The following is a 27,476-nucleotide window of genomic DNA, read 5'->3' on the forward strand; positions in this document are numbered from 1 at the left end:
TCCAAAATAAGCTTTTTTATTTATTCTGCCACATTTAGTAACACATCTGGATTGACACTGCCAAGAAAACAACAAAAGAAAAAAAAAAGGAAGGAATGAGGAAGACTTGTCCTCTTGTACGTGGTGCCAAGATTTGCACTGTGGGTATGCATGGCCCCTGCTAGTACACATTTCGCTCAACGTTGCCTTATGGTGACCAAAGTTCTGCATCGTTCAGATGACCTCATACTTGTCCACTATGAGGTACGTGTTGAGAGAATGCTTCACGGGCGTCTCATCATCCACAGACACAACGTTGACAACCTGCAAAGAATGCATACAGTAAAAAGTGTTGGGGTGATTGGTTATTGTTACTACTGACCAGGACCCTTTCCCCTAAAGATTGTTTTCTGCAAAAGTGCACCAACTGTATGCTGTAATGGAACTGCATCCAGCAAAGAAAATTTGTGAGCGGACATACTTCTAGCCGCCACTGATGCAATTTTTAATTTGAGAGTGCCGATGGGGTCCAAAAAATGAAACTATTAGTGCATGTTAAAGATATCCAGGTGGTCAAAATTACTCCGGAGCCCTCCACTATGGCATTCTTTTTTCTCATTCCGCTTTTACTCCCACCTTCCTCCCATCCCTTATGGCGCAGTTAAGGTGTCCACAGACAAGTGTGACAAATAGTGAACCTTTCCTTTCCTGTAAAACAGTTATTATTATCATTATCACACATGCTAGCACTCAGATTTGCTTAAACACTTATCGATCTGAACACTGCATAAATATTTTTTGTATAACCACGCCATGTTCCTATAAACTGTGGATGCTGCTATACCACACAAGTAAATGAAAAAGCAAATATTAACCCTTTTTTTGTGCACATTGAGAAGTGCTTTATAGACATTTCCAGTACTTAAAATAGAACAAGTACATTTTTCACCCAAATTTCATATACACCAGAACCCAAATGGTGATTCCTCCCCTTTGAGCAAACAGCAGCATTTGATGATGAATTAGTGCGGGCCTGTCAAGTTCCTTTAGAGGTAATGCATTAAATGGCTAGAGACATCAAATTTTTCTTGCTGCATCTCTACTTTGGAATGATGAGCATCACGTTAGTAAACATGTTTGACCGCATGAAATTCAACTGCACTTAGTAAATAATTCAATTGCACATCCTCTGCCACATTCTTGAAGTTTCACAGTTTCAGCTTGCTGAATAAAGGTTCCACTGTTACAAGCTAGTATGATATTACGTGGTGCATATAAAAGCTGCAATATATTCGCTATTTTTCAGCTTTCATTCATGCACACTCTTATTCATGCTAAGCTGCTCCAGAAGCAGGAATCACAGTGACTGTACAAAGAGCTATTACTGCAGTTTTTGTGGGCTTTGTGTAATCTCATCCTAGCTTGTGACACTGAAACCTTTGTTGAGAAGCTTGAAACTGAAACTGTGTGACAGAAAAAATGCAATCATACATTATTTACTAAGCATAGGCAAACTCTGCGTGGTGATGCATGTTTAATAGCAGAGATTTAGTACAGTATTAGCGTGAGAGCATAAACAAGGAAAATTGTGTTAGTGTGCCAAAAGCAAATCATGCTAAAAGAGAGCTTAGTACTATAGCGTTCTGAAACCATTAAACACAGTCTCATTTGCATGAAGGTGGAGGGCCCTTCATCAGCAGTTGCCACTGCTGCCAAACTGCAAAAATTATATATCAAGAGTCTCTCAGAACCAGCTACTACAGTAACACTCATTTCCACCATCAAATGTCTAAAGCAATGATTTGGCAACTAAAATTGAGCAATAAGAAACGTAAATCCAGTGGCGCATTCTAGCTAAAGGAATTCAAAGCTCAAACTGCTAGAATAAGTAGTTCTCGAAAGATCACATATAATGACAGAAATATTCTTGTGAATTTCATATATACCGCCGCAATAAATTCCTGAAGTAGATAAAACAACATAATCTCACACAGTTTGTGTTACGTTCCTACGAGTTGTGCACCAATCTGAGCAGTTACAGACGGTAGCACAGCAGACGGACGTCCCATTAGGCTTTGGGAGGCCAGAATCGAGAGCGCACTTCTAAAACTGTGCTGAATTACAGCCTCAACTTGGTAGCCGAAGCAAGGTCAGCCATAGTGAAAGGCAGCTACATCAGAGAGTGCCTGTAAAAGTATCAAACAGGACCTCAACAATGACTTCTTACTGAGCAGAAGTGAGTGGCTCTTGCATGAAATGTGCCACCATGTTTACACACTAAGTAAGCAAAAGCTGCAATGCTAACTTACGAAAACTGCATGCACATGCTAACACTACTGTCACATTAGCGATCTGTGCACGTGCACTTTAGACTCATTATTCGCTAAGCAAGCAACCAAGTAAAGTCCGCTATACTAAATCTCTTTAATGTCCTGCACATAATTCTAAAGAAGGTACATATTAAAAAAAATTTGATGTGCCTACCCCATTAAAAATCAGTATTATATTATTAAAAAAAATGCGAGATTACACATGCACAATGACCAGCGGCCACTATCCTGAATAGGCTCGTGGAGCGCTTTATCGGGAGATACTGTGTCATCTGACAAAAAAATGCCAATTAAAGCACAGACATGTGCACATAACTATGCAATGCCACAAATTTGGCCCACAGTTCAGACCAACAGTTCGCAACATGTGCTCTGCGGTTGTCTGTGTGAGCCGAGATGTTAGTTCATGATGCAAGCTTATATATACAGTAGAACTCCGCTATAGTAAACTCAGATATAGTAAAAACTCCGATATAGTAAAGTGAAACTGAAGTCCTAGATCATCTTCCATAGACAACTGTACATCCCCCCCCCCCCTTTAAAGACATTTTTGGTAAAAACTGGTTATAGTAAAGTGCGCCTGGCCGCGGCGACGATTCCCACGATATGACATCGCCGCCCACGAACTACCTAGAATCGTGAGGCAAAGATGTTTTGTATTTGAAAACAGAACAATAACACTGAGCGTTTTTTTTTAGGTGGCTTTACCACCAGACTTAGCAGCACGCAGGAGAAGCCTACTTTACGGAGGCCTCGGAGCCGTGAGGGAAAGTACGCAGCGCGTAAGAAAAAAAAAAAAAGAAAGAAAGTAAAGCTGTCTACGAACACAGAAAGGAGGCGGCGCGGACCGTAGTAAAGTGCAGCAATGAATAGGGAAGGGAAAGAAACGGGCAAACATTCACAGCACTGTGCAGCATGAAGCATTAGGTAGCGGAGGTGCAGCGTGTGTGGTCTTGCAGCCCTTGATTGCCCCGCGCGCGCATTTATCATTTATTGCCTTTTAAAAGACAGAAACAGCAAAGAGTGACTGAGTGTTCATGCAAGGCTTTGGTTTTCACATGAAATCAAACTTGGTTGTATTCGTAGCCACGTTGTGCTCATGCTAAAGAGGTACTTCCACAAGACGTAAAAAATTTTTGTAATTGAAAAAAATTGCACTAAGAGATGACAACTGAGAGGTGGAAGGTATTTCATAGCATTTGTTTTCATTAAGCAACAATATGTGTTCCATAAGTGTCCATTTAAGGGGGGATGAGGGTCTTAAAAACTTTTTTTTTATTTCTTAACCTATCTTGCTGAAAATTGCCATGGTGATATATCTTTGAATGGTGATTCCAAATATGTATTTAGATTTGAAATACCTCATCTAGACATGAAAATATGGCAAGATAATGTACCGCACATAGTGTCTTTTCTTACGGGCCATTACGGCAATTTCTTAATTAAAAAAACTGGTTTTAAAAATATGCTGTCATTTCCAAGAGCCTACTGCACATCCTAAAGCTAAGAAAGTTTTTAAGAAGTCATTATATAGGTAATGAATGAATAACAAAGTTGGGAGAAAAAAAACAATGTGGGAGTAATTAGTTTACATCTGATCTAATTGCTAGTCTATCAGACTTTATCGAAAACGGAAAGCTTTAGGATGTAGCTGAGATTTTACTGAAAAAAATGATACCAAGTTCAATAAAATCCGTGCATGCAAACATTATGAAAAGTTCCGTAAGGCAAGGCTTTTTACCAAATAAACAAAGCTGAGAAAACTGCATTCAAAGTTTTAGTCACTGTGCCACTTTTGTTTTCCAATCACATGGAAAGATTTAATGCTTTAGCATGCAGCCCAGTTATTGGTGAACAAAATGACACCAAATTTACATAAATCTGTTCATGTAATGGCTGTGAAAATCTATGTATGGCATTGGCACTTGACAAAAAAAGATGCTCAGGAAGTCACTTGCTACAGTCTCTGAATCTTAAAGGGGGAGGCTACCTTTAAATACCAACTTTGTTGTTTCTTGAGATAATTGAATGAAATTTTCAGGGTAGAGTCATGGCACAGCCATTTGAATAACTGCAAAGTTTCATGGAGCTGTGCACATTGGTACTCAAATTAGAGAAGTATATCAGAATGGTTCACATGGGTTCCTTGTTCCATGCCTGGTGAACTTGCAAAATGTGTTGGCACTATGAAATTCATTATGAAGGTTCCTGAATAGGTACCACAGGGCAAGACAGGGCCCTTTTTTTTAATTTCCCTGCCGAAAACTTTTAGCAGTGCATTGAAGTTAGTGCCACTAATTGTACTTGCATTAGCCTAATTTTGATTGTTTATTATAAATTCCAGACTCAATAATTTGAAAAAAAAAAAAATGAGCTTGTCTTGCCCTCGGAAATTTATTCAGGCACACAATAAAAAAAACCAGGTGGGAATCCGATTAGCGGTTCCAGAAATATTGCGGGAATAAGCAACCATACCATGAAAAAAATTCATTCTGAGAAAATGGCCCTTGAAGTTTAAAACAGCATTTTCAAGTCTAAAGTTTGTTTTTCACTGCAGCACGTTATGCCTCCACTTCCCCGATTCCCTCGGAAAGTGCATTTTCATGCGAACAGCGGACGACGCCGACGACGCGTTATCGCTTGCGATGACAGACGCGATACGGGAGGCCGAGATCGCCGAGGTTGATAAGGTCGGTACAGCAGGCACGCTTCAAACGCCGGCTCCTTACGTTGACGCGAAAGATACGCAGTTGGAAGTGGCAGCGCAGTCGGTCTAGTAGTGATGTAGCAGAAGCAGCACTAATAGAAGCGTCTCTGCGCCCGTTGACAACGCTTTTCGCTAACTTCGCGATTCGGACGGCATTCACAGAACGACGACGTATGCAGTGTTTTGAACTTCTTAGCGCGCATCGTGGCCGACCGTGCAATAATCCACAAAGTGCACATAACCGTTCAAAACACGCCACCAGAATTCGTAACGAGCGATGATCACGGCGATATCAAAATGGTGAAACGTGGAGCGATTCAGCGAGCGTACAAAAAACGCCAGCTCAGTAGCAAGCCGGAGCAGACGACGCGTCGGGGAGGGGCCACCGCGTCAGCGCGCGCAGCAGCCAATAGCAGTCGCGCGATCCCCCGCGTTCTCACGGAGCGCGCGCTTTGTCCAATCACAGCCCGAATTCGAGACGCGGGAAGCTCAACAATCCCTGTGAGGCCCCCAATCACAAGCGAGCCATGCTTCTGCTACGCCGCGGACGCCGCCGGCGAAGGCAATATGGAAAAGGGCAAGCATTCACAAACAAAACAAGACCAAGATGGCGGCGCTCGGTTCAGCGGCAGAGAAATGGCGCGCGCGCGAAGTTTGGGTACTTTTGCCGTTCGCTCGCGACTCTGGGGCTGCCGCGCCCAGTTGTATATTTAATTTAAAGCAGTTCCACGATGAATTAGGCGTTTATAATTATATGAAAGGTAGTTTATAACATATACAGCCGAGATATGTACTTTTTGAAAAGCCGACTTTTTCGCGATTTTTAGCCGTTCTAAGACCCGCGTCCCCCCTTAACTACCAGTAAGCAAATCAGGACCATGTCATCACCAACAACTGATATAGTAAAGACCCTGATATAGTAAAGAGTTTTGCTGGTTCCTGTGACTTTACTATAAAAGGGTTGTACAGTATGTCAGCCTGTTTGACAATAGTAGTGATATAGATTGCTTTAAAGAATCTTTTTCCATTCTATGCCGCAACTGCTATTTGTTTTCTTTTCCTATTTTCATGCTCTCCCTTCGGCTTTAAGCCCTTCAAAGGATCCCTTTTTCCTTTGCATAAAAGGTTTAAAGAAAATCAATCAAATGCTGTCACAACATTTGTCAAATCCCAGAATTTGTCTTAGCCATGTTTATCTTAGAAGGGAGGGCTACTGCTGCACATGCTCGTTTAGTTGCACAAAATGATGCAACTTTGAACAAAAACAAAGAAAGGTAATAATGAGCAGCGACAAGAGACTCCTGATACGCAGCACTTATGAGGGCAACAAAAATACTTCTATCGGAGTAACTCATAAAACTTTCAAAGTTTCTTTGTATACTGCTACGCACTGCAGAAAGCAGCGAACAAATGAGACAACACAGCAGCCTAGAGTATGACGACGACGTGGAAGCGCGGGAGAAGAAGAAGGATAAAAAGGCACGCACCCTCATGTCACAGTAGAGCGTCTTTGAGACAAACTGGACCTGCACCGGGTAGAAGTCGTTAGGGCGGCCAGGCGCTGAGAACTCCATGCTGCCTGACTTGTTGGAGGCGTCAATTAGCGGCAATTGCCACTCAAGGACGCCCCGCCGGCTATCGTGGTGGTAGTCACCATCACACTCGTTCACTACCACCGATCCGCTCCCGTGGCTGCTGCTTGAAAAGTCCGAGAGAAAAAGAGAAAATACACTTTACTCTGGTTGGCCCAGAGACTGCACTGAAGAAAGCACCAGGAAAAAAGATGGCACTGAAAGAAACGAAAGAAAGAATTTCTAAATGTTTTTTGCCAGCATACTCAACTGTCCAGAGAGTTCTTTTTGAGAACCGAAAAGAATGGTCCTGGTGTGGGCCTCAACTTTGAACCCTTATTCTCTCCACAACTAAATACAGTGCAGGCTTTTGACGCATACTGGTAGTACCTTTTTTGGGGAAAAAGCAGGCTTGGCTGTGCAACAAGTGAGAGATACTGCCGCCCCGCCGGGGTGGTGCAGTGGTAAGACACCCGATTACTGTGCCGGAGTACCCGGGTTCGAACCCGACCTCGGCAGCTGCGTTTCGATGGAGGCGAAACGAAGAGGCGTCCGTGTGCTGTGCGATGTCAGCGCACGTTCCCCAGGTGGTCGAAATTACTCCGTAGCCCTCCACTACGGCTCCTCTTTCTCTCTTTCCACTTTCACTCCCCCCTTCCGCCCTTCCCTTACGGCGCGGTTGAGGTGTCCACAGAAAACAAGTGAGACAGTTACCACGCCTTTCTCTTCCTATAAATCTTTCAGTCTTTTTTTTTTAATCAATCAGAAATATTGATATGTTTTGTTGCCAGTTTGGATCAACTATAGATCTGCAAGTTTTGTACACTGAGGAGGTTTGTAAAACGCGGTTTTACTATTCAAATTGTTCATAAATATAGTTGAACAGCATGAAGTGAATAGCAAATACTATTAAAAAACTATTATAAATTTCAAACATTTTCCCTCCCCTAGTTTTGAGGTGTCAACACATATCTGTCTACAGCCCAAGCTGCTGCCGCAGAAAAAAATTATGGGGGACGCTTAAGCTCCATCTTTACGGGTGTGACGTGATAGCATAAGCTACCAGCCCAAATGTCAAGCCCTGCTTTAACCAAGCCGTATGAATGCGCCTGCATGGCCTAGGGATAATGTTAATTGTCCTGCAGGCTGATTCTGATACTATCACCCTCCCAAATAAAGGAGAGGCCAGAGTTGGCAGCTCCTGCAAAATGTAACATCAGGCCACCCTATGTGCAGTTAGTGTGTGGCCATGTGAGCTGCCAGCTACCACCTACCAGCGCCATGCTTGTGAGTGTTTGCTCACGTCAGCGCTGGCACCGATGCCAGATTTTCGATGACTGAGGACATTAACGGTATCTCGTTAAAGCAAACAGGATGAAGAGTTACCTGAGTGGAATGCTGATGACCACATTGTTCAGCTCCAACTGCTCCTGCTCCAGCTCGTACTCAATGTTGACGTCACAGTTGTTTCCACCAGCCTCGGACACCCAGCAGTTAACTGCACAACCATGCACGAAATGACAGAAAAGATAAGCTCACTTGGGCAACTTCTAGATGCTAGACTCTGCTTCTGAACTCATTAAAGTTGCTTGTCTACAACCCTAAAACTAGTGGAACATTCTATAGCATAGGTGTAAACGAGAACGCTACACACCTGGATAAGCAGAACGGTGAAGAACCACTTTTTGTTTTTTTTTCTCTCTCTCTCTCTCTCTCTCTCTCTCTTTTTTTTTGCAGTTTTTTAGCCGCCTAGGAAATAACAGCTGCAACCCCATGTTACATGCCTCATTCTTAACTAATTAAAATAAATTCTCAACAAAAAAGTACTGAAACATAACAATACACTGCATACACTTGGAAGCTCTTTGTCTACAATTATAGGAAATAAAGAAACTGTGAAACGAGCGAAACCTAAAATAACGACGGATGCAGCTGTTAAAGACTGAGCTGATACAAATAAAATGTAGGCCACCGAAAAAGGTGGCGACACGCACTGGAAAGGGGGACCATTTTCTCATCTTGTGTCTGGAAACGCCACTTCAGCACGCCCACGTCGGAGTTGATAGGGAAAGGCTTGGAAGGGTTCTTCAGGGCGACCTGCTGGGCGCTCTTGAACAGCTCCTTGTCGATGTTTGGGTGGGTCTGCGCATTGGGTGCAACATGGATGGGGACAATAATAAGGCCCCTGGTCCTTCTAGATCAACACTGGGCAACTTATCTCAGAGTGAGACACCATCTTTTGCATCAATAATAGAGTCTGCTGCAAACCACAAATATACTTTATTTTTACTATTTATCGACGCTTCTCCTACCCAAGAAACTGCCTCCCCAAATAACTTTATGAGCTGGAAGGGGTTAAGCCCAGGACATGGACATTTACGTTAACAGAATTGGGGTGCACCTGAGCTCCGCCTTCAATGGTACTGTGTGACAGTGTTAATGGCTCTCATCAGTGGATCACCTAGCAAATCCTTGTTTCGTACATGTACTTTGCTATTTGCTTAATAAAAGATGCTTTAATTTGTGCCTCTATCATTAGACTTTAGAATATTCGGCAATGTTCGAACATTTCAAAACTCTCGGTGTATTTGGTAATTTTCAAATCGAATACAAACTGAATGATCAACATGCTCAATTCATATTTGAAATGATGAATACTCACACAACCCTAGTAATCAGATGTGCCAGTAACCTAACTTTTACCCACGGTGTACCACTCGAAGAAAAGCCACGGTTCGGCGTTGCGTGTAGTTACTCAGCCTGTTGTGGGTATGGAGCAAAAATGGCCGCATTGCCGCGTCACTGGCGAGCACTGATGCTACTGAAGCATCCAAAATTCTATAATTGACCGGGATGGTGCTTGGCGTCATTCCGAATGAGCTGGACAAATTGACATTAGAAAATACGAGACAAAAGAAATTTTTCTAATTATTCGAGATTCTGAATTAAAAGTTTGCGTTATCAACCTCATTACTGTATTCTGCTTACATAGGTTTTGGTTCACTGGGATTGAGATAGCCCACGTTGTTTACCTGGATCTGGACACCCTTGTCATCATGGTTCTCAAAGATGAGCTTGATGCGTCCAAACTGCTCATCAGTAATGCGAAGCGTCACCAGTCCGTGTACTTCCAAGTTCTGGAGGCCACCATCACGAAGTGCCGTCAGTGTTACCTTCTCCTCCACATTGAGACTCACGCTGGAAGAGGAATACACAAAAATTAATGATTGATGTTAGCACTAGGACCAGGATTAGCCTTTTGTGGTCTCAATCAAGCACCTAACAGAACCAAGACTATGGCTGTTCCTGTTCTATGATTTCACTCCGAACACTTTCATGACATTATTGCTGGATGTACAGTGCCATGTTATGAAGGCATTCCTAAAATTAGTTCTCCAGTTTTACATTCCTTTTCTGCCCTTAGGATGAAGCACTGTTGAACTTTTAACGATGCTGAGAAGAGCCACGAATTATTTCGTTAAAGCGGGAACTTCATTATATATAGAGTGAGGCATGTCTCGGTCACCAAATTCAAAAACTTCGATTATATGGTGTAGCGGCCTCCAGAAAGCCACCGCGGCATCATTTTGGAAAAGCATAATTGGGCCATTAGTGCGTGCAAAACAACACAAAAAAGTTACCTCAATATGAACAGTCCAAGCGTGCTACAAATTTATCTCCGTGCAATGAAATCGGCGACCTTTGGTTGCATGTGCTTTGTAAACAACGACCGCATGTACAGATTCCTTTCAGACCCTCATGTATTCCAGCAAACTGATGCAGCACACAAAAGGCATCCACATCTCACAGGTGAATCCAACTTAAAATTAGGAATTTCGTTTTTCCTGGAGCAATTTGGTAAAAGCGGGACGAAGCTGCTCCGTGATGTTACTATTTGCTCGCAATCAATAGATTTTTGTGCTTTCTCTACAAAACAGACCAAGAATTAACACTTTTCACCATAATTTTTCGTAAAAGGTTCGTCAAATTGGGACATATCGCAAAATTGGTTTTGTTATTTCGAGCTAAATCAAAGCACTGGACCCTAAGGCAGCTGAGGGGGGAATCAAGATATCTTCATTAAATCGAGTTTTCACTGCATTATAGGGCTTGCATTTCAACTGAAAAGGATCAATTCAATGACAGGAAAGATGCCTTGTGCAGAAGATCATATCTGAAGGCAAAGTAAGGCAACCTGATGAACACTGTGAAAATGAAAGAGAAAAAAAAAAAAAAAAAAGAAAGAAGAAAGAAAGAAAGACTGTATTCCACTGTTCGCAACGCAGCAAACCTGCCTTCTGCCATCAAACCTTTCTTCGTCCATCCAAGAACAGGCTTTCAGTGCGTCTGGTTTCAGGGTATGGACAAAGAACTACATAATCAGGAATGTGGAGGCAGTTTACAGTGGCTTTCCAGAAAAATGATGTCCACCGAAGCTAATGGCAACAGGGCCACTCTCTCAGAGACAGTTCAGCAGTTCAGCGTGCAGTGCCGCGGACATCATCAGCTGTTCGCATGCAGCCTTTCAAGAAATGCTGCGTAAGCAACACGCTTGATGGAACTAGATGACACACACTGGGAGGTGGGTGAGCAGCAAAGAGTTGTCTTCCGACGCTGCTGCTAAATGTTTGGAGTGAGAGCGTAGCTCCAGTGATACAAGGACAAAGCTGATATAAATGTGCACGCTTCTCCACTTTTTTTTTCCCGTTTTAGTTTTTTTTTTTTTTTTTGCTTCAAGGTAAGGGTGTCAACCTATATTTCCACTCGACCTATAATACCAGTTATACGGTACTTTTTGACAAAGCAGTTTTCCGACTCAGCAACTGTGAGTTGATAAAGCTCTACTACTGAAAATGGTTAAGCATAAATTGCACGCCAAAGTGTGCAGCCTGATACAAGCCAAGTGAACTAGAAATGTGTATGTTGGGTGACATGCACTGCAATGTTTGCCCCAATTCACTTTGTGATGCCTTCATATAGCCAGTTATAGGGAATTCACTTACCTCACGTGCGACAATGAATACAATGACCACTGTAACTAAGGTCCCTGAGCTTTATATGGCAGAAAATTTAAAATTCAGAGGACTGAGAATAAAGAAGCCAGAATATTTTGCAAAAGACGTCAAGAAATGCTGCCCAATACACATCGAATTGCCTTCAAAGGCACATTCAAGCCAGGCTTGTAAGCTGCTAGGAGAAACCAGCTTTTCAATGAGTTTGGGGTAAGGAGTGCGACAATCAAGTGCATTGAAGGTGGCTATGAATATGGAAAGAAGATGGTGTGGCCCCTGACAAGGAGAGAACCCCGAGAGAGTTGTGTGGAGCAGTGATATCAAAAACAGGCATTCAGGCGTAGTATTAGGCAGATGAAAACACTAAATAGCGGAGGCAGGACGATGGTGGAGACTGCTGTTTCGTGGAAAAGACGCATGAAAGTTGGTCAAATGTGCTGAGCAACAGATGGCGCGGCTGAAAAGGCAAGGACGAGGTGATGACACACACACACACAAGCACCAACTTACAACGTTACTGTATGGCTATGAAACTGCTGAATTTATGCGAGGCAGGCGTGGATATGCTGCTTTGCACAAACTCAGTGGTTTTACAGTGTGTATCATCCTTTCGTTCTAATTTTTTCGGAATTGCCATGCTTAGCTCGTCTTTGTGGAACACTGCCTGCATTAAAACATTGAAGGCTTTGCTTTGCTGGATTGTGGTATAGACATTGTAGCATTGCTTTTTAATTAATGCTGACGTACTGATTAATTACGTATTTATAGCGTGCTGTGTTTCATTTTCCTCTGTTGGGGGGCCTCAGCTATGGCTGTCCTCAACAGTCGAACCTAGATATAACGAACTTCATTGCAACAAAATTCGCGAAGTAACAAATTTCTTTTATTTCTCAATCTCTGTCCCATTGAAAACCACGTATTCGTTTCACGATTTAATGAAGTAGTGCACTTTTGGTTTAATGAAGTTCTCGCACATTGCATACATGTACCAGCAACCACCTTGACAACCGGATGAGAACTAAAACTTCAGCCCTGACACTCTGCATTTTACATCTGCCCTTTTTTGCCGGCAGTCAAGAATCTGCGAGCGAAACAAAACGATGACAGGGGCGTACCACTGCGTCCGCCACTAGAGCTAATGCCAAGAGACACTGTGATGTTCTCGGTGCGCAGCAACTTTGCGCATTGCCAAGAAATACACTGAACTGCAATGGCGCGAAACAGACAGACACAATAATGACTAGCGTTCTTTTTTTTCGAGTTCTCAGTGACAAAAGTGGGAAGTAGGCTCTTATGCAAGTAAACATGGTACGTGTACGTAAAGCCTAAGCAAAAGATTGCTGCGCCCAAGGTAGGCGCGCCGGTATGGGTGATTGAAGATGTACCACTAATCTAGTTCACTAAGATATGACAGCGTTCTCGTTAAATCCCTAGATTAGCTGACCTAGACACTCGTATTAACTCTATTGGCTCTTGTCTTCATTTGCAAACGTTGGATGATGATACCAGTGGCGACATCTGGCGGCAGTTTTGAGTACTAGGCACTGCGCTCGCTCTTTGAGCACGCGGGGAAAAATTATGCGTTCGCGTCCATTTGCTAGAACTCATTATGTGCTCCTGATATACAAAGTAACATCCGGTGTTCTTGTTAGCATTATTATTGCTAGAATTTCTTGCTTATTTCCTGAACTCGTCATTCACAAGTTCTCAGCAGTGTTGCACGAACCTGTTACTTCATTTGGGCAGCTAAAGCACAACAACAAAATTTGCGATTCAACGAAATTTTTGGCTGCAAGTAGGACTTCGTTACATAGAGGTTCAACTGTAATCAAAATAATATTTCTTTCAAAACTCCACTGAGGTGTCAGCCTCTCAAACATGTTAATGCAAATAAGGTGCATTAGTCATTTTTCCACCATTCTAACATTCCTGCTGTGTACATAACAGTAGTAACAAAAAATGAGAATATGAATGCTATCATACAGTTCTGCAAAATCATAAGAAGCTGAGAAGTTAGGGGCCTTAACAGAACACTGACCAATATATGTAACCGGATTATGGTGGAAATGAAAAGATCCTGCCTTGTATGATATAGATCGAGCTTAACAATATCCAAGAGACAAGGGTTTATAATTTTAATTTGGCACTGAAATCACATGAGAACGGCTGGTGTCACCTATTGCCGCGAAACGCTGTAATCATCACTGTAGTGACTCATGTGACAGCACCTTGGGAAAATGTCACTGGTTTTTGCAAGTGCACAGTGTTCTCTATTCTTTTAAAAGTGCTCAAATTGTTTTATTATATTTTGCACACTCTCCGCTGTAGCTGTCAGCAAAAACCAGCCTCCTTTCGCATCGCCTATTATGTGCTTTTAGTGTCTATTACTAGATGGCACCACAGTGTCCTGAATTTTCTTGAATGCAGTGACCATGGCCGACTAAAACTGTTGATGATGTGTACGGTCCTGTGCCATAGCACCCTTAGGTGTAAAAACTAAACTTGACACTACTGTGCACTACAGAATGTACAATTACTGTCTGGCGAGTGAAACTATACGAGTTTTCGGTACGCCACTTTTGCCGATGCGCAATCGTCATTGCAATCGCTACTCATTGTGTCCAACGTCAGGCTACATAAAGATGGACGCATGCACTGATAAAAAAATTCTCGGTAAAATTTTTCTACACCATTTGTAGCAAAACCGTTATGGAATTAACCACTCTAAACAGGAAGCATTACATTGCGAAGAAAAAAATTGAGCAGTTAAACTGCAGTGTTCTCTCTGTCCCTTTAACTGTGCTGTTCTAGAAAAAGCACGTATATGCAATAACTACGCAGCTTTTGTCCCACAACTTTTACCAATTCCTAGTGCTGAAACAGCATGAGATTTTCCACATAAAGCGTATAACATTTCTTTTACCACATAAGCTCCACCGCCCAAGCTCACTGTTCACCATCATCCAAACTGAAGGACAAAGGTCTGTTTGCGGTTGACTTATTGCTCCGGGAATTCCCGTCTCGGCAGCGGCTGTGTGAACCTTGAACCACACGTGAGCGTCCCGTCCCGTGAGTGTGCCTTAGAACGTGTAAACCGGCAACTTCCCTGCAGCGTGCCTCCGACGAGTCGGCACCACGGTGGCTGGCGCCGTGCCGTCCGTGTTTGCATTATTTTGGTTGTGGTGTTTTCTTTTGGAATGGGCCTAGTGCGCAGCGAATACAGCATCCATGTTTTGGTGCGAGAGAGTGCGATCACGGGACACTGAGCAGGAGTGCGCGGGGCGTCAACAACGAGAGCGGGCGCGTGAAGGAATGTGCGAAGGAGTGAGCGGTGAGTCAGCACGGAGAACGGATGCTTGAAAACTGAGTGCGAATGTGTGTGTGCGAAACAAAGAAGTGTATTTGTAATCGAATTGTTAATTGTTAATATACCCATTGTGCTTTTTCGTATTTTGTTTGTGTATCCAATGTTTTCTTTGACATTTTTTTTTGTTTGTTCTAATGCTAACAGGTCTTCCTCGGCAATAATTTCGGACCAACTTTGATCTGAGTAAGCTGCTCCCATTCAATGACAACAAAATTCCAAGCAAAGGCTGCTGGCAAATGTTCTGCTTAAAAGCCACCTGAGCCAACAAAGTGAGCGCCAGGAGCAGAAAAGAAAGGCACTTTCAAAATGCCTCTTTCTTACTACGCCTAAAAAGCAAAACTGACGTTGAGATGAGGCAGGAAGGGCAGACGTCTGGCAGCAGCTTACAATCTATGTGCTCTTACCATCAGCCAGCCCCAACCAGCTGAGCCACGACGGTACCAGGAAAAAGGCATATAAACAACAACAGAATCTCGATGACACGAATTTCACGGGGTGGCAAGAATATTTTGTGTTACTCAAAACCAACAAAATCCATACCCAGAAGAATGCGAAATGCTAGTTAGTTAGTTATATGGGGGTTTATGGCGCATAAGCAACTATGGCTACGATTTGCCAAACACAAAGTTGTATGATTTGTAATATAAATTACCTAGAGTTACAATACTCATATTTGATTCAAAACATTTTGTTTTTATGAAATGTAAAAACAAGAGAAAAATCTGCAAGTGCTTGTTTGCCTAAAAGCAATGCTGTATGAAATGGAATGTGCTCTTTGTAAAATACAGTAAAATACCTTTTCCTGAGCCCTTCAGGATGTGAACATGAGATTAAAAAGTGAATAATTGTGGGCTGATCCCCGCACATTTCCCGCACAGGTGTGCTTTTCTTTGTTAGCCGGAAATTATGGGTGATGTATGACCTATTCGTAGACGACCTAAAATTACTTCAATAAAACTTTCCTGATGACAGCATGGTTCCCATTCTTCTAAAAACGGTTATACAGAATGAAGTTTACTGTTTAATTCTTCTCTCCAATCCGTCTACAACTTGCTTCTCAGTTTCGAGTGCTCTACCTTAATGCAGTCTCAGTGTGGCACATGCGAAATGCGTCTAAGCATGTCCGTTTACGGCCGCGCAGTCACAGCTTGCTACTTGCACGTGAATAGTGCAACCAGAGATCGAGATACCGGTACTCTGTGCTCGAAAGAGCAGTTCACGTGCTCCTTTCATTCACAGTGGCCCAAGGCAGAGTTTGAAACATCAGACGTTCTGAAAAACTGCAAGCAATGCACTTTGGGGAGGGCATTTTACAAGTTTGTGTTAACCGTGTTCGTATCAACAAAATCTTACTGTACACTGCCATGGATAGCAATATGTTGCGGCAGGTTTAAGATAGGGGTAACCAGAGATTAATGGAAGACAGAGTCTCTGCCTTGTTGCGGGTATTAAACTAAGTGACAATGATCACAAGAAAATTTCACTGCATATTATCTTAAAGTATTTTCCCTTAATATTTGCAGAATGGCACTTCTGGGTAGCTCAAGATTTAAAATGCAACTAGCATTTCGCTTTACTCTATACCAATTTGCAAGAATGAGTGCTTACGCTTCGACAGCGGCTGGCTGTGGAATGTTTCGGGCAGCTGCAGATGAAGATGCTGACTTAGCTGATGTCGAGCTCGCAATGGCTGCAAAGAAAAGAAACAAAAGAAACTAAGATTACATTGGCATCCGCTTGGGGGGGGGGGGACATGCATGAAGGAAAATGGTAATTGATCAGCATCAGAAACATGAAAACATAAGCAGAGCAGACAATTTACAAACATATTGAAAATAAAAATGCTCGTATCATTACAGAATTGATTACATGGTGGGTGAAAACGGTAAACATGAATAAATCATGAAGCAATCAATTTAGGAAACAGCTGATCAAAAACAGACTCAGTCAATGGACGACTTAATCGATCAGCTAATGTTGCCTATCATAAACCAATTAGTGAATTGAGTAGATAATCAGACATTCCAATCACTCACTCTCTCCCTCCTGCTTCAGCTGATCAGCAAAGGTGTCCCACTCGCGATGTTTGCTGCCTAATTTGAGTGCCTTGGTAGGTCCACCACTGCCAGCCGATCGGGTGGCTGGCATATAGGTGCTTGGCTGCTTGGGAGACGACGGCTCACTCAGAGCGTCCGGCGACACGGCTGTTGGCGTAAAGCCTCCGAAGCCCGCAGATCCCGAGCCAAAGCCAGAGCCAAAGCCACCAGGCCGCACACTGCCTCCCTTCCGTGCTTCCTGTCGGGCCCGCTGCAGCTCCTTGGCTTTCTCTTTCATCTTCTGCTTGGCTTCACGCTCTTGTGTCTGCGTGACATTTGGCACATCTTAAGCTGTAGGAGTAGCTTGATTAAAGTCGATATAAATGAGAACTAGGTACATTTCTTATTAAAGAGGAATGCAAAGCAGTAGATCAGACATGTGAAGCTGTATCAAGGACATGTGAACAATACTATGGAATTTAAATGATTATAGAGCCCGTGATTCAAATGGTTAGTTGCTAAGAATCCCACCATTCATCACTTCATTCAAGTGAAAAACAGCCTCTGTGTCACTGTCTCCACCCATCAGCTGCCCGCCATTTCAAGTTTATGGGATGTATGCTTGAAATCCCATAGAATGTACAGGAAATATTCATTAAACACTGCCGCCATCATTGCACTACAAAACTATAGTCAGCTGTCAGTAATTTGAATTTCAATGAGATCAAAGCTGCATTCAAATTAAGGTGAGCCATTTTGATAAATCCAAAGTTGTCAGAACCAAAGCTTCAGTTATAATTTTCTTAGTTACAATTTTGCAGAGTCCACTGCATGACAACTATGCTTGCAGGGGTGACTACGCAACAAAGCCACAATGGAATCTGTTCCACTGAGAAGCGTCCTTGCCTCTCACCCACCTGGCGCACAGCTTGGTACACCTTCTCCTCGTGCGAGTCCATCTCCACAAATGTGCGGATCTGGGCCAGGTTCACGCTCTCCCTGTAGCCGAGGGCGATGATTTCGTCAAAGGCGAAGATGAGGTTGAACGCCTGGTCCGCCACCTCCTGCTCGTCCAGGCCCCGGCAGTACTCGGGCAGCACACGCGAGAACAGTCGCAGGGTCTCCAGGTCCTGGTGTTGCCAACCGCACCACAGTTATCATACTACACATATTGACTACAGCCAATACAGCTATATGCACATCCACCCGCCAGGAACCTCACCGCCTCTCATATCCGCGCAAGCAAGTAGCCTTAAACCACTCGCCCACGAATCCCCCACGAATCTAGGAGGATAAAATAGATACATAATGGGATGACGTCCACGTTGGCCAATAGAGCTCGTGACGTCACGAGCTCTATTGTGCACTCTCTACAAATGTAAAAAAAATGACACTGTTCGCGACAAGCCACGACAACAAGTGTTCTGTGTAGCGGTTGCAGGGTTAACAGCTTCTGAGTCAAAGCATTAAGTTTGCCAAAATTCCACATGATTGTAACTGAGTCCCTCACATGAGTGACATAGAAGGCCAGATTCAACGAAATTTATTAACCCCTGGATTCTTTTTGACTTGTACGATCCCAAAGCAGTCTAGTTAACACTCACAAGCAAGCCAGTTTACCTACAATTACATGCGATGTGTTTATGAATCACATTGGTCACAGTCAATAATGATACTAAGGAAAGCTTTCAACTACTGCAGTGTGGAATATACCACCGAACAAGTTTTTCTGGCTATGGAGCCAAGGCTACGGGGGTGGAGCTTTCGTCATGGTGTTACTACACCATGTAGTTCTGGCATATCTGGCCTCAGGTACGGTTTCGGTTTCAGTTCCACCTTTGCTTGAAATAATGACTTTCGAGCCTCCAACGACGCAGAAATGTCTTTCTTTAGACTACTTAAGGCTTAAGCGAACATATATTCGCAGTTAATGAATATCACACGCTACCTACGTTGCTGAAACAAGCGTATTACGCAAGCGCACAGAAATCGATGGGTAGACGCAGCAGCAGTAGCCGACGTATGCTTCGGGAGATTCCCGGATGATAGCATGGCCATTCTGTTTGCACAGAATCATGTACCGATTGTAAAATGCACTACACTAACGTTGTACTGGCCTATATTGTAGTACAATCTTGATTTATTACCAACATAGGCATTTCTGTAATTATATGATATTCCAGAGTATGATTCGCGTAATTTATCAAGGGACTATATTCTGCTGCGCAGTGAGCTGATGCGTTTTGGCTCTGTAGCTTTGGCGACATAGCCACAAAAACTTGTCCGGGAGTACAGTGCAAGAAATGTGGGTGCTCACTACATTTCAACAGCACACACGGTTTCAGTCAGGGCAGAAAAAAAAAAGATTTGAAATACAAATTATGAAGGCTTACAATGTAACGAAAAGCTAACAGGAGGTCATAAGTGTGCATTATATCCCTTGAACTAACAAGGTAGTTGCATTCCTAATAGACAAATATCAAAAGCTTTCGTTGGCTTCCCAGCTTCTCATGTTTATCAGTTTCTGGCATGTAATATAAAAAGGCTATAAAATGCAAATATACAATATACAGCGCGAATATATACATATGCAAAAAAAGTTAATCTAAAATCGTAATCAGCTGGTGGCTCAATGCTTGTCTACTTGTTCCTTCCTCCCAAGCATAGAATCCCCATTTCTAATAGTACTCTTTATTCCACTTATGAATCGACCAGCCAAAACAAAACCTCGATGCCACAGCTATTGCAGATGCATGTGTTTGTCATAAGATGAAGCTGAGGAAACAAAATGGATCTGTCAATTTCCCCAAAATTTTTATTACTGTGGATCTTTTGAAAACGAAAAACAAGGGTTGATCATTGCCGCAGAAATCCTGATTCACTCACGCACTTTTTCTTGGACTGCAATGCTGCTATACATGGCAAAGAAGCTCTTAAATCACGCCAGTTGTGAAATAACACCTCGAAAATCGGCCATTTCAGAAGTTAACAGATATACTGCTCACTGTCTTCATGAAGGGCTATAGTAAAATCCCAACACACGGCCAGTGAAATGACTATGCAAAAGCAGCTAGACAAATCTGTCAAGAAATGTTAACCATGTCCGAGCATGTGAAAATGGTTTATAGGTTTATATGATTTAACGTCGCAAAACGACTCGGGCTATGAGAGACATTGTAGCGGAGGACTTCGAAAATTTTGACCACCTGGGGTTTTTTAACATGCACTGACGTCCCATAGCACACGGGCATCATGCAGAAAAGTAGCTGCCGCGGCTGGGATTTGATCCTGTGTCCGACGGGTACACAGGCTCAGTGGTCGAGCACCTTAAACACTGAACCACCGCGGCAGGTACAGCATGTAAAAATGCATGCATTGAGTGCGCAGAAATTATATTTACGAATACGCATGACAAGGTTCCAATTATAAAATCACGCCAAAACTGAAAAGAAAACTACATTCATTGCCACCTGTGCTGATTCAGACAAAAGCACGAGACGAGCTACAAGTGCAGCATCACCGCTGCAGTCATTCCCTCTTGATGCTCCACCACTGCAGCATATTCCACGGTCCTCTAAAAATAACTCTAAAAACTCTTAAAAGAAACTAGTGTTTTATAGGTTACCTCGAGGATATTGCTGGCACGAGTGGTGAGCAGCAGCACGTAGAGCTTGTCGTGTGGCTGGTAGACATAGCGCACGCTCTCAGTCTCCACAAACGTGTGCTGGCGGCCAGCCCCCAGCAGCTTGGGGAAGGCTAGCAGGAGGCCTTCCACCCGTGCGCGGCTCATCTCCACAAACTGCCGGGACACGATCACTGTGCACAACGCGGCAATGATGGGAAGCAGCAACTAAAGCATTCTCAGTGCACATGTTCACTGGTCGACCACACCTGTTCCTCCTCTGCACTGACTGACAGTAGAATGTCTAGAGGACATCTTTCAACATTATGTTCGATAGAATTTTAATGGGACATCAATCAACTTTTATCATTAATAAAACTTAAATCATTTGTCTTTTCACGGTTCTGTCAACGTTTACTTGGCATATGTATTTATTGTCAAGAAATCCAGTTTTGGAAATGGAATAAATTTTTTTCCCACCATTTGATTGAAAGTCATGACAACGGTGATGTAGTGAAGAACTACTTGTATAGGGACTCCCGTGATCATGGCTGGAAGTGTATGGTGATGCAACTATAGATCAGAAACCCGATACGAATACTTAAAGGTATCAGTTTGCTGTCAAAATGAGCTGTAGCAAAGACATGTGCACTTTATATTCTGGCCTTTTTTCGATTATAGTGACAGTAACCTCTTTGTTGTTAGTACGGAGTGGTCATCCAATATAAGCCAACTTCAATTCAATTTGTCCTCAGTGTCCATTTAAAGCTTCCAATTAAGCTGCGTGTTTAACCAAGTGCCTGAAACCAAAAGTGTGGTGAAAATCAGCATTTTTCAAAGCGTGTATCTGCCCCCGCAGTGACCTGCACTGAGGATAATATGCCGGTGTTGCACCATGGTACCTGTCACGCCATATGCAAACATGTTATCAAGGTTCTGTCACCCACATGAGTCACACTGAGCCTACTCTTTCCCCTACACAATGCATGGAGCCAAATAGGTAGCCAATTGTAGCATATTTTTGTGAGGTTGCAAAAGCCTCGGCGTTAAAATGGACAGTGACAGCTGCTATGTAGGGACTGTAAGAAAAGCCTTCTAAACTCTTCTGGCGCGCAGTACAAACCTATATGAAGTAAAACTTACTGCTCGGCTATTTGGTTCATTATTGTACAGGACAAAAGTTGGCGCAAAACAGACGAACACAAAAAGAAGGCACGTAGACAGGACCTATATAACTTCGATTCAGCGTATATTGGACATGATGAAGATGTAACCGATCTAAAGTGTTAAACAGTATGCTTTGCAGTTAGAGGTTCAGATTCGCAGCTTACCCTTCCCAGCTTTTGTCATCACGGCGGCTGCCAAGAGGACCTGAAATCGCAAGCGACACAATGAAAAACGATGTCTACCGCAAGACACTATCCAGTGACAAGGAAACTGGTATGCTCGTTTTGCTGTAACGAAAGCGACTGTTGCAGGTGCATTACAATATTACTAATAATCGCAACATTTAGCTCTTACCGCTCTCTCCTCCATTGGCTGACAGCTAATGCAGGTTTACGCTTTCAGCTGCACAGAGATTTAGTATGAACGTGCTGAGTACGCTACCAAAAACGTGTATAATACAATGACTACAAAGATTTACATGTTAGCATTTCATAATTAGTAAGAGATAACAAATATCTGCTTCGTTGGAAACATGGTGAACCAAAACTGCACGCAACTTTCGAAACCCCATACACACTCATCATAACGAACAGCAGAGATCACAGCCATTACTTAATAGCCTTTGACAACTGACGATAACGCATCCTGCAAACGAGTTACCAATTAAACTCACCATTTTGCTTCCTTTCTTGCTAGTGTTCAGTAGAGGATTACTGACACCGGACTTTTCAGCGGAAGCTTCGCAGTATATCTACTTCAGAGCTCCCTTCCGCGGGCACGCTGCGAAGGCGAGAACAAGTCAGCAGCGTATATATCCACTTCGACAACTCGCTCGTTTTACAGCGAATGCCATTTAAAAGCTGCTACAACGATACTTGGACAGATACAGCACCTGCATTTGCGGCCAGCCCCAAATATTACACGTTTGCAGACCGAACGATCGGTTCCGGAACCGGAAAGCGAAACGAGCCAGTTGCCAGATGATAGCCATTTGATGTTTCTAAATGTGATGTTTCTACGGGTGAGCAAATGAGAGCCAGTTTTTTGGCTAACAAAAAAAAAAAAACAAAATTATTTAGCGCTGTGTTAATAATTATAATTTTTATGACAAAGATTATGAGTGCTGAAAAATGTCCTTTTCTTTTTTTATTCTTATTACGCGCGAAATTTGATGGACCATGACATGTGAAATGTTCGCCAATCACTGATGGTACGGGAAATCATCACTAAAGTACGCAATATAAAAGAATAACCGCAAACTAGGTAAGAGTTTCATGTCCCTTTCCTTGTTTCTTGTTTTGTGCATGCGCACACAGTTGTGTAGGTCACACACCTGTTTATTAATGTGTTCATGATCTGCCCTCCTACACAAGGGACTCTGAAACCATTTACTGAGCACCAGCTCTTAAAACGAACGTTGGAGACAAATGCATGTTGTTGTCTTCATAGCAACAAAGCGTCCGCAGGGAACAGCAGAAAAAGCGACGCCGCCACAGAGCCGCAGGCAGGAGCGAAAGACAGCTAGCGGTCCGCGCTCGTACGCTTTATTCGCATTTGACACCGGCATCCTGAGCGGCCTGGAAAATGTCAACTGCGGTGTCAATACCTAGAACTATATCAATAATAATTAACCTCACATCGAGACAGGCCGTCCCCAACCTGGGATATCCTTCCGATCTGAGCCCATCACACATATATGGTCCCAGCTTCTATTCAACCTGGCAATGAAGAACTTACTATCTCAGCTTCAGAAAATCGGAGGCGTACCACGCAATCTACGCAGATGATCACGATCTGGTGCAGCACAGGAATGAAGCAGATGTGGAAAAACGTACCCAAAACGCAACCGACGTGGTCCACCAATACGCAGAAACCCGAAGCCTACAGTACGTGCGCACCAGAGAAGTTGAAACTGCTCATACTCAAGAATCCGAGACAACCTCTAGGCTAACTAGGAGCCCGTTGCGTTGTACAAAGGCCAATTTCTTTTTCTTACTGATGTAATCTTGTTTCTTCCATGATGTAATAGGAAAGCTGATGATGATGATGCTGATGCGGCCATTCTCCTTTGTATCGGGGGATCACAAAGTTCTGGATCAGAGAATTGCAATGACGATAAGGCTGCAGAAGCGCAGAACTTTTCACATGAGCCCTTTTGGTCTCTCAGGTCTGTTCGCTATCGGAAACGAAACGAGCGCGTTGCATGCTGTTTCCGTCGCATCCATTGTTCGCTGCGGTGCATCGAATCCTGCCAGCCTGTTAGAGTTGTAGTGGTCGAGCGTGGACTACCTATTTCGCCTGTATGCATGTATCTCGAAACGTGCCAGAGTGGCGCCATTTTTTTTATTTTATTTTTTTTTTCGTTTTCGAACACTACTCTGTCTGCTTCCGCACGTGCGGCATTTTCGGGTGGCATCATGTGTCTGTTGGCAAGTCAGGCCGGTTGCAGACCCGTTGCAAGTTCGGTTAGCTCGAGTTTATCGCATTTTTTTTCTGCACTTCGACCAGCGCGTTCACCGTAACCTGTCTTCCGGTTCTGAGGCGTGCGGGACGGCATTGTTTGCCGTCCTCATGCACGGGATGCCAGAAAGGTTCACGACAAATGTCTTTACCCGCCACATACGTTGCTAAACTCTGCGGCTAGTTTGGAACGAAGAAGCTGACTTCTTGACAGTGGTCGACTTTCTGGACCGCAGTGTACTTTCGTCCTTTCTTTCGGTCTAGACGTACGTTTTCTGTCACACGTTACAACTTTATTTCCTTTGCTATGATATATGCATCCCCGAACGATGTGCCTAGCTCTGCCCCGAGAGTATAAGGGACCAGCCTATTGTCCGAACCCTCCTTTTATCGTGTGATTATTGTGCCATATGTTTACTGCTGCGACAAGTTCTGTAAGTCCCCGTCTGAAAAACTCCCGGCGTTTCCTTTCACCGATTCCCATGTGACGGAGAACTCTGTTGCAAATAATTTAGCCACCGCCGCCGCTCGAAACCGGCCATGCATGTGAGTACCCTAGCAAACTGTTAGTATTTTAGTTAACCATGGAGAGAATTAGTTAGCATCATTGTCATGCTTTCTGTCAGCCAAAAATTGTATCCAAATGCTGATAAAGCCATCTGGATAGCTAAAAAATCCTGCATTTTAAAATTCATGTTCCCCTTTTCTGAAACATAGGAGAGAGAGGGGGGGGGGGGGGGGGTGAACAGTTCGTGTATGACATCGCCTGTATGCTTTCTTTCCCGCGTGAACAGCGACACACTTAAAAAGTATGCAAAACAGCTAACCGTGCAGTACACGATACAGAAAGCTTCATTGATGGCTACGCGTAACATGAGATAAGTTTAAGCTTTGCGCTGCCGCTGCCTTTTTACCCCATGCATGTCATGTACTGTGCCGTTGCATGATGCCATTTTGGCGCATCGAAACGTGCTTTATTATGCGACTGCATTAAATTTGCAATATGCAAACGTCATCCGGGTCCCGCTTGCACAGAATTCCCTACACAATAGGCGGGCGGCCCTGCCCATGATGCCTGGCGCGGCTCTGTAACCCTGAAAAAAGTCTATCGATGCACGAAAACTCATTCTTTCGATTGAAGATGGCAAATAATAATATCTAAATGTAGTTTTCTCTTTGTGCATGCTTTTTCTGTGCCCGGTACGTCTTACCTTTCTCCTGGTTCAGTGGTGGGGGAGGAGTGGTATATGAGATTTTGCATCTTGAAACTGTACTTGGGCTATAAGAATGCCGTATTGGAAGGGTCCCGATAAATTCGAACATCCGAATTTATTTAGCGTGCGCTTATGTGGCACAAGAAATGCTTTTGCACCTCCTTGCCATCGAAAAGAGGTCGTCTTATAGAAGGATATCTCACAACAATGCACTGAGCAACCAAACTTCAAAGTCAGTTGTAGCCACCGTGCCGGATTATATTATGCGGAAGCGGTGGCAGTCCTTAACGACTATATATCGGTAATTTAATTTGGAAGATGGCGTGAACTGCCGATCCTTACAAATTCAGGCCGCTTCTGGACGAGTAATATCATTCAGTATTCAGTAAAGCAAAATATCGGCGCTGAAGTTTCGGAATCAGTTTTTTTTTTTTTTTTTTTTTTTTGCCAGCAGCATGACGTAGCTTTCTTTACAATTCGCGCGAATTCAGTCGACGCGCAGCAGTGGAGGCAAGCATGGCGCCGAAGGATGATGATGATAAACTCTTTATTTACCCCCAAAGAAGGGGAACCAGAAGGGGAAAGACTAGTTGCACTGCTTAGAGAAGGTCAGCAGGGATCCCTTGGGACTCTGCGGCCTCCAATGCGCGCAAAATGAGCTGGTGCTGTTGGGCGAGCTCGGTGGTACGCAGGAGGGACTCCCACGCATCCACTGTAGCTGTATTATCTGCGTTGTGTCGTATACATATCCACACCATGTAAATGAATGTGGCCCGTTGTGAGCAGTGTTTGCAAATAGGTGCAATGAGGCCTCCTCATTTGAAAGTCATCTTACGCATCAATGACTGTTTTCGTGACTTGGCAGCGCCGAGCTTCGACATTTATGTGTCGATGTAGGTCAAGAGTCGTCTTATTTTAGTTCGGACGGCCCTGCGGGGCAGGAACGGTAGGTCAACGCCGCTTGCAGCGGGGGCTAGCCAGCTACCGAATTTGTATCTGTTGTGGGCCGTCATTGCACCCGCCACCGCTTATGTGGTGGACGAAGGCTGTTGCGGCGCGCGTCTTTCTCTCCCTCTTCTTTTTATTTCTCCTCTACTTCCTCTCTTCTGTCCGCACGAAGCAGCGGAGGTGGCTCAGCTACAGAGCCAGTAGCAGGCCCGTGCGTTTTCTTTTCCTTCTTCCTACAGCCACAACAACAACAACAACAGCGTAGTGAAGCTTTCACATAAAAATTGACCTACCGTCACGCATGGCCAATGGTTGTCCTGTAACATTTTCTGGTTGGAAGCGTGGAAAGCTCACTAGACTGGCTTTGAAACGTGACGTATACAATGGGAGTAGAAAACGGAGCCGTTAAATGCATTCCTGTATTAAAAATCGCCGTACTATCACGCGTGGCATTATATAATTGCATTCAAGAACCCATTATCGTCTAAGTTGCTACAGGCTGTAAGACCTCTCCCTGTTTGCAAACAATGTGGCGTCAGGGAGGCACGTGGCGATGGGGGCGCGCCGAAGGAAACCCGTCTTTTGGTGGGCAAGAGCGTAAGTGAGAAGAGGGGCGGCGAGAAAGACTGCCACAAACGCGAAGGAGACCCAAGCGTACCGCTTCCTGGGGAGAACCCGGAAAAAATAATGAGAAAAGAAGATAATGGCTGTGAGACAGTATTTTAACTGAAATTCGTTGTCTTAAGGGGTCGATGGCGTACAGACACGAAGGGGTTAAAATAAGACGATTGCCTGCTGAGCGAAGGAAACGGTATAAACTTCTGATTCGGGGCGGCCCACGCGGCCCACGGCCTACGCCCTCCGCGCTGTAAAATTTGGCGTGTACTGGTATATGCTGTGCAGGATTGAGTGGCATTGTCTTTCTACTGAAGGACGTAATGTTCAGAAAAGAAACAAAGTCGCGCAGCCGCAGCATTTAATTCCAGTCGCATTTTATCGGAGGGGAAATAAAAAGAAATTTGCTCTTGGGTTATCTGAACCGGACGTCTAATACGGTGTCTAT

The 27,476-nt window shown here is 43.7% G+C and overlaps 1 protein-coding gene across 3 annotated transcripts; it reads right to left on the reverse strand.

Annotated features, from left to right (window-relative positions):
• deltaCOP (coatomer subunit delta) lies at positions 1–22,774 on the reverse strand. 3 transcript variants are annotated; one of them, XM_084606939.1, is made up of 12 exons: positions 22,684–22,774; positions 22,465–22,571; positions 21,956–21,995; positions 20,628–20,818; positions 17,920–18,132; positions 17,003–17,327; positions 16,575–16,656; positions 9,620–9,785; positions 8,582–8,729; positions 7,974–8,085; positions 6,504–6,714; positions 1–303 (listed from the first exon to the last, which is right to left on the reverse strand). In XM_084606939.1, exons 2-12 carry the CDS (start codon positions 22,465–22,467, stop codon positions 214–216), a joined length of 1,581 nt encoding a protein of 526 aa, XP_084463065.1. In that variant the 5' UTR covers positions 22,468–22,571; positions 22,684–22,774; the 3' UTR covers positions 1–213. The 3 variants fall into 3 exon arrangements, with proteins under 3 accessions (XP_084463065.1, XP_084463064.1, XP_084463066.1); XM_084606938.1 differs by having other exon boundaries at positions 22,465–22,737; XM_084606940.1 differs by having other exon boundaries at positions 6,504–6,711; positions 22,465–22,736.
• Between the last annotated feature and the right edge of the window lie 4,702 nt (positions 22,775–27,476).

The sequence above is a fragment of the Amblyomma maculatum genome, chromosome 6 (genome assembly GCF_055883805.1).
Source record: "Amblyomma maculatum isolate TAMU_Amacu chromosome 6, ASM5588380v1, whole genome shotgun sequence".
Lineage (NCBI taxonomy): Eukaryota > Metazoa > Arthropoda > Arachnida > Ixodida > Ixodidae > Amblyomma > Amblyomma maculatum.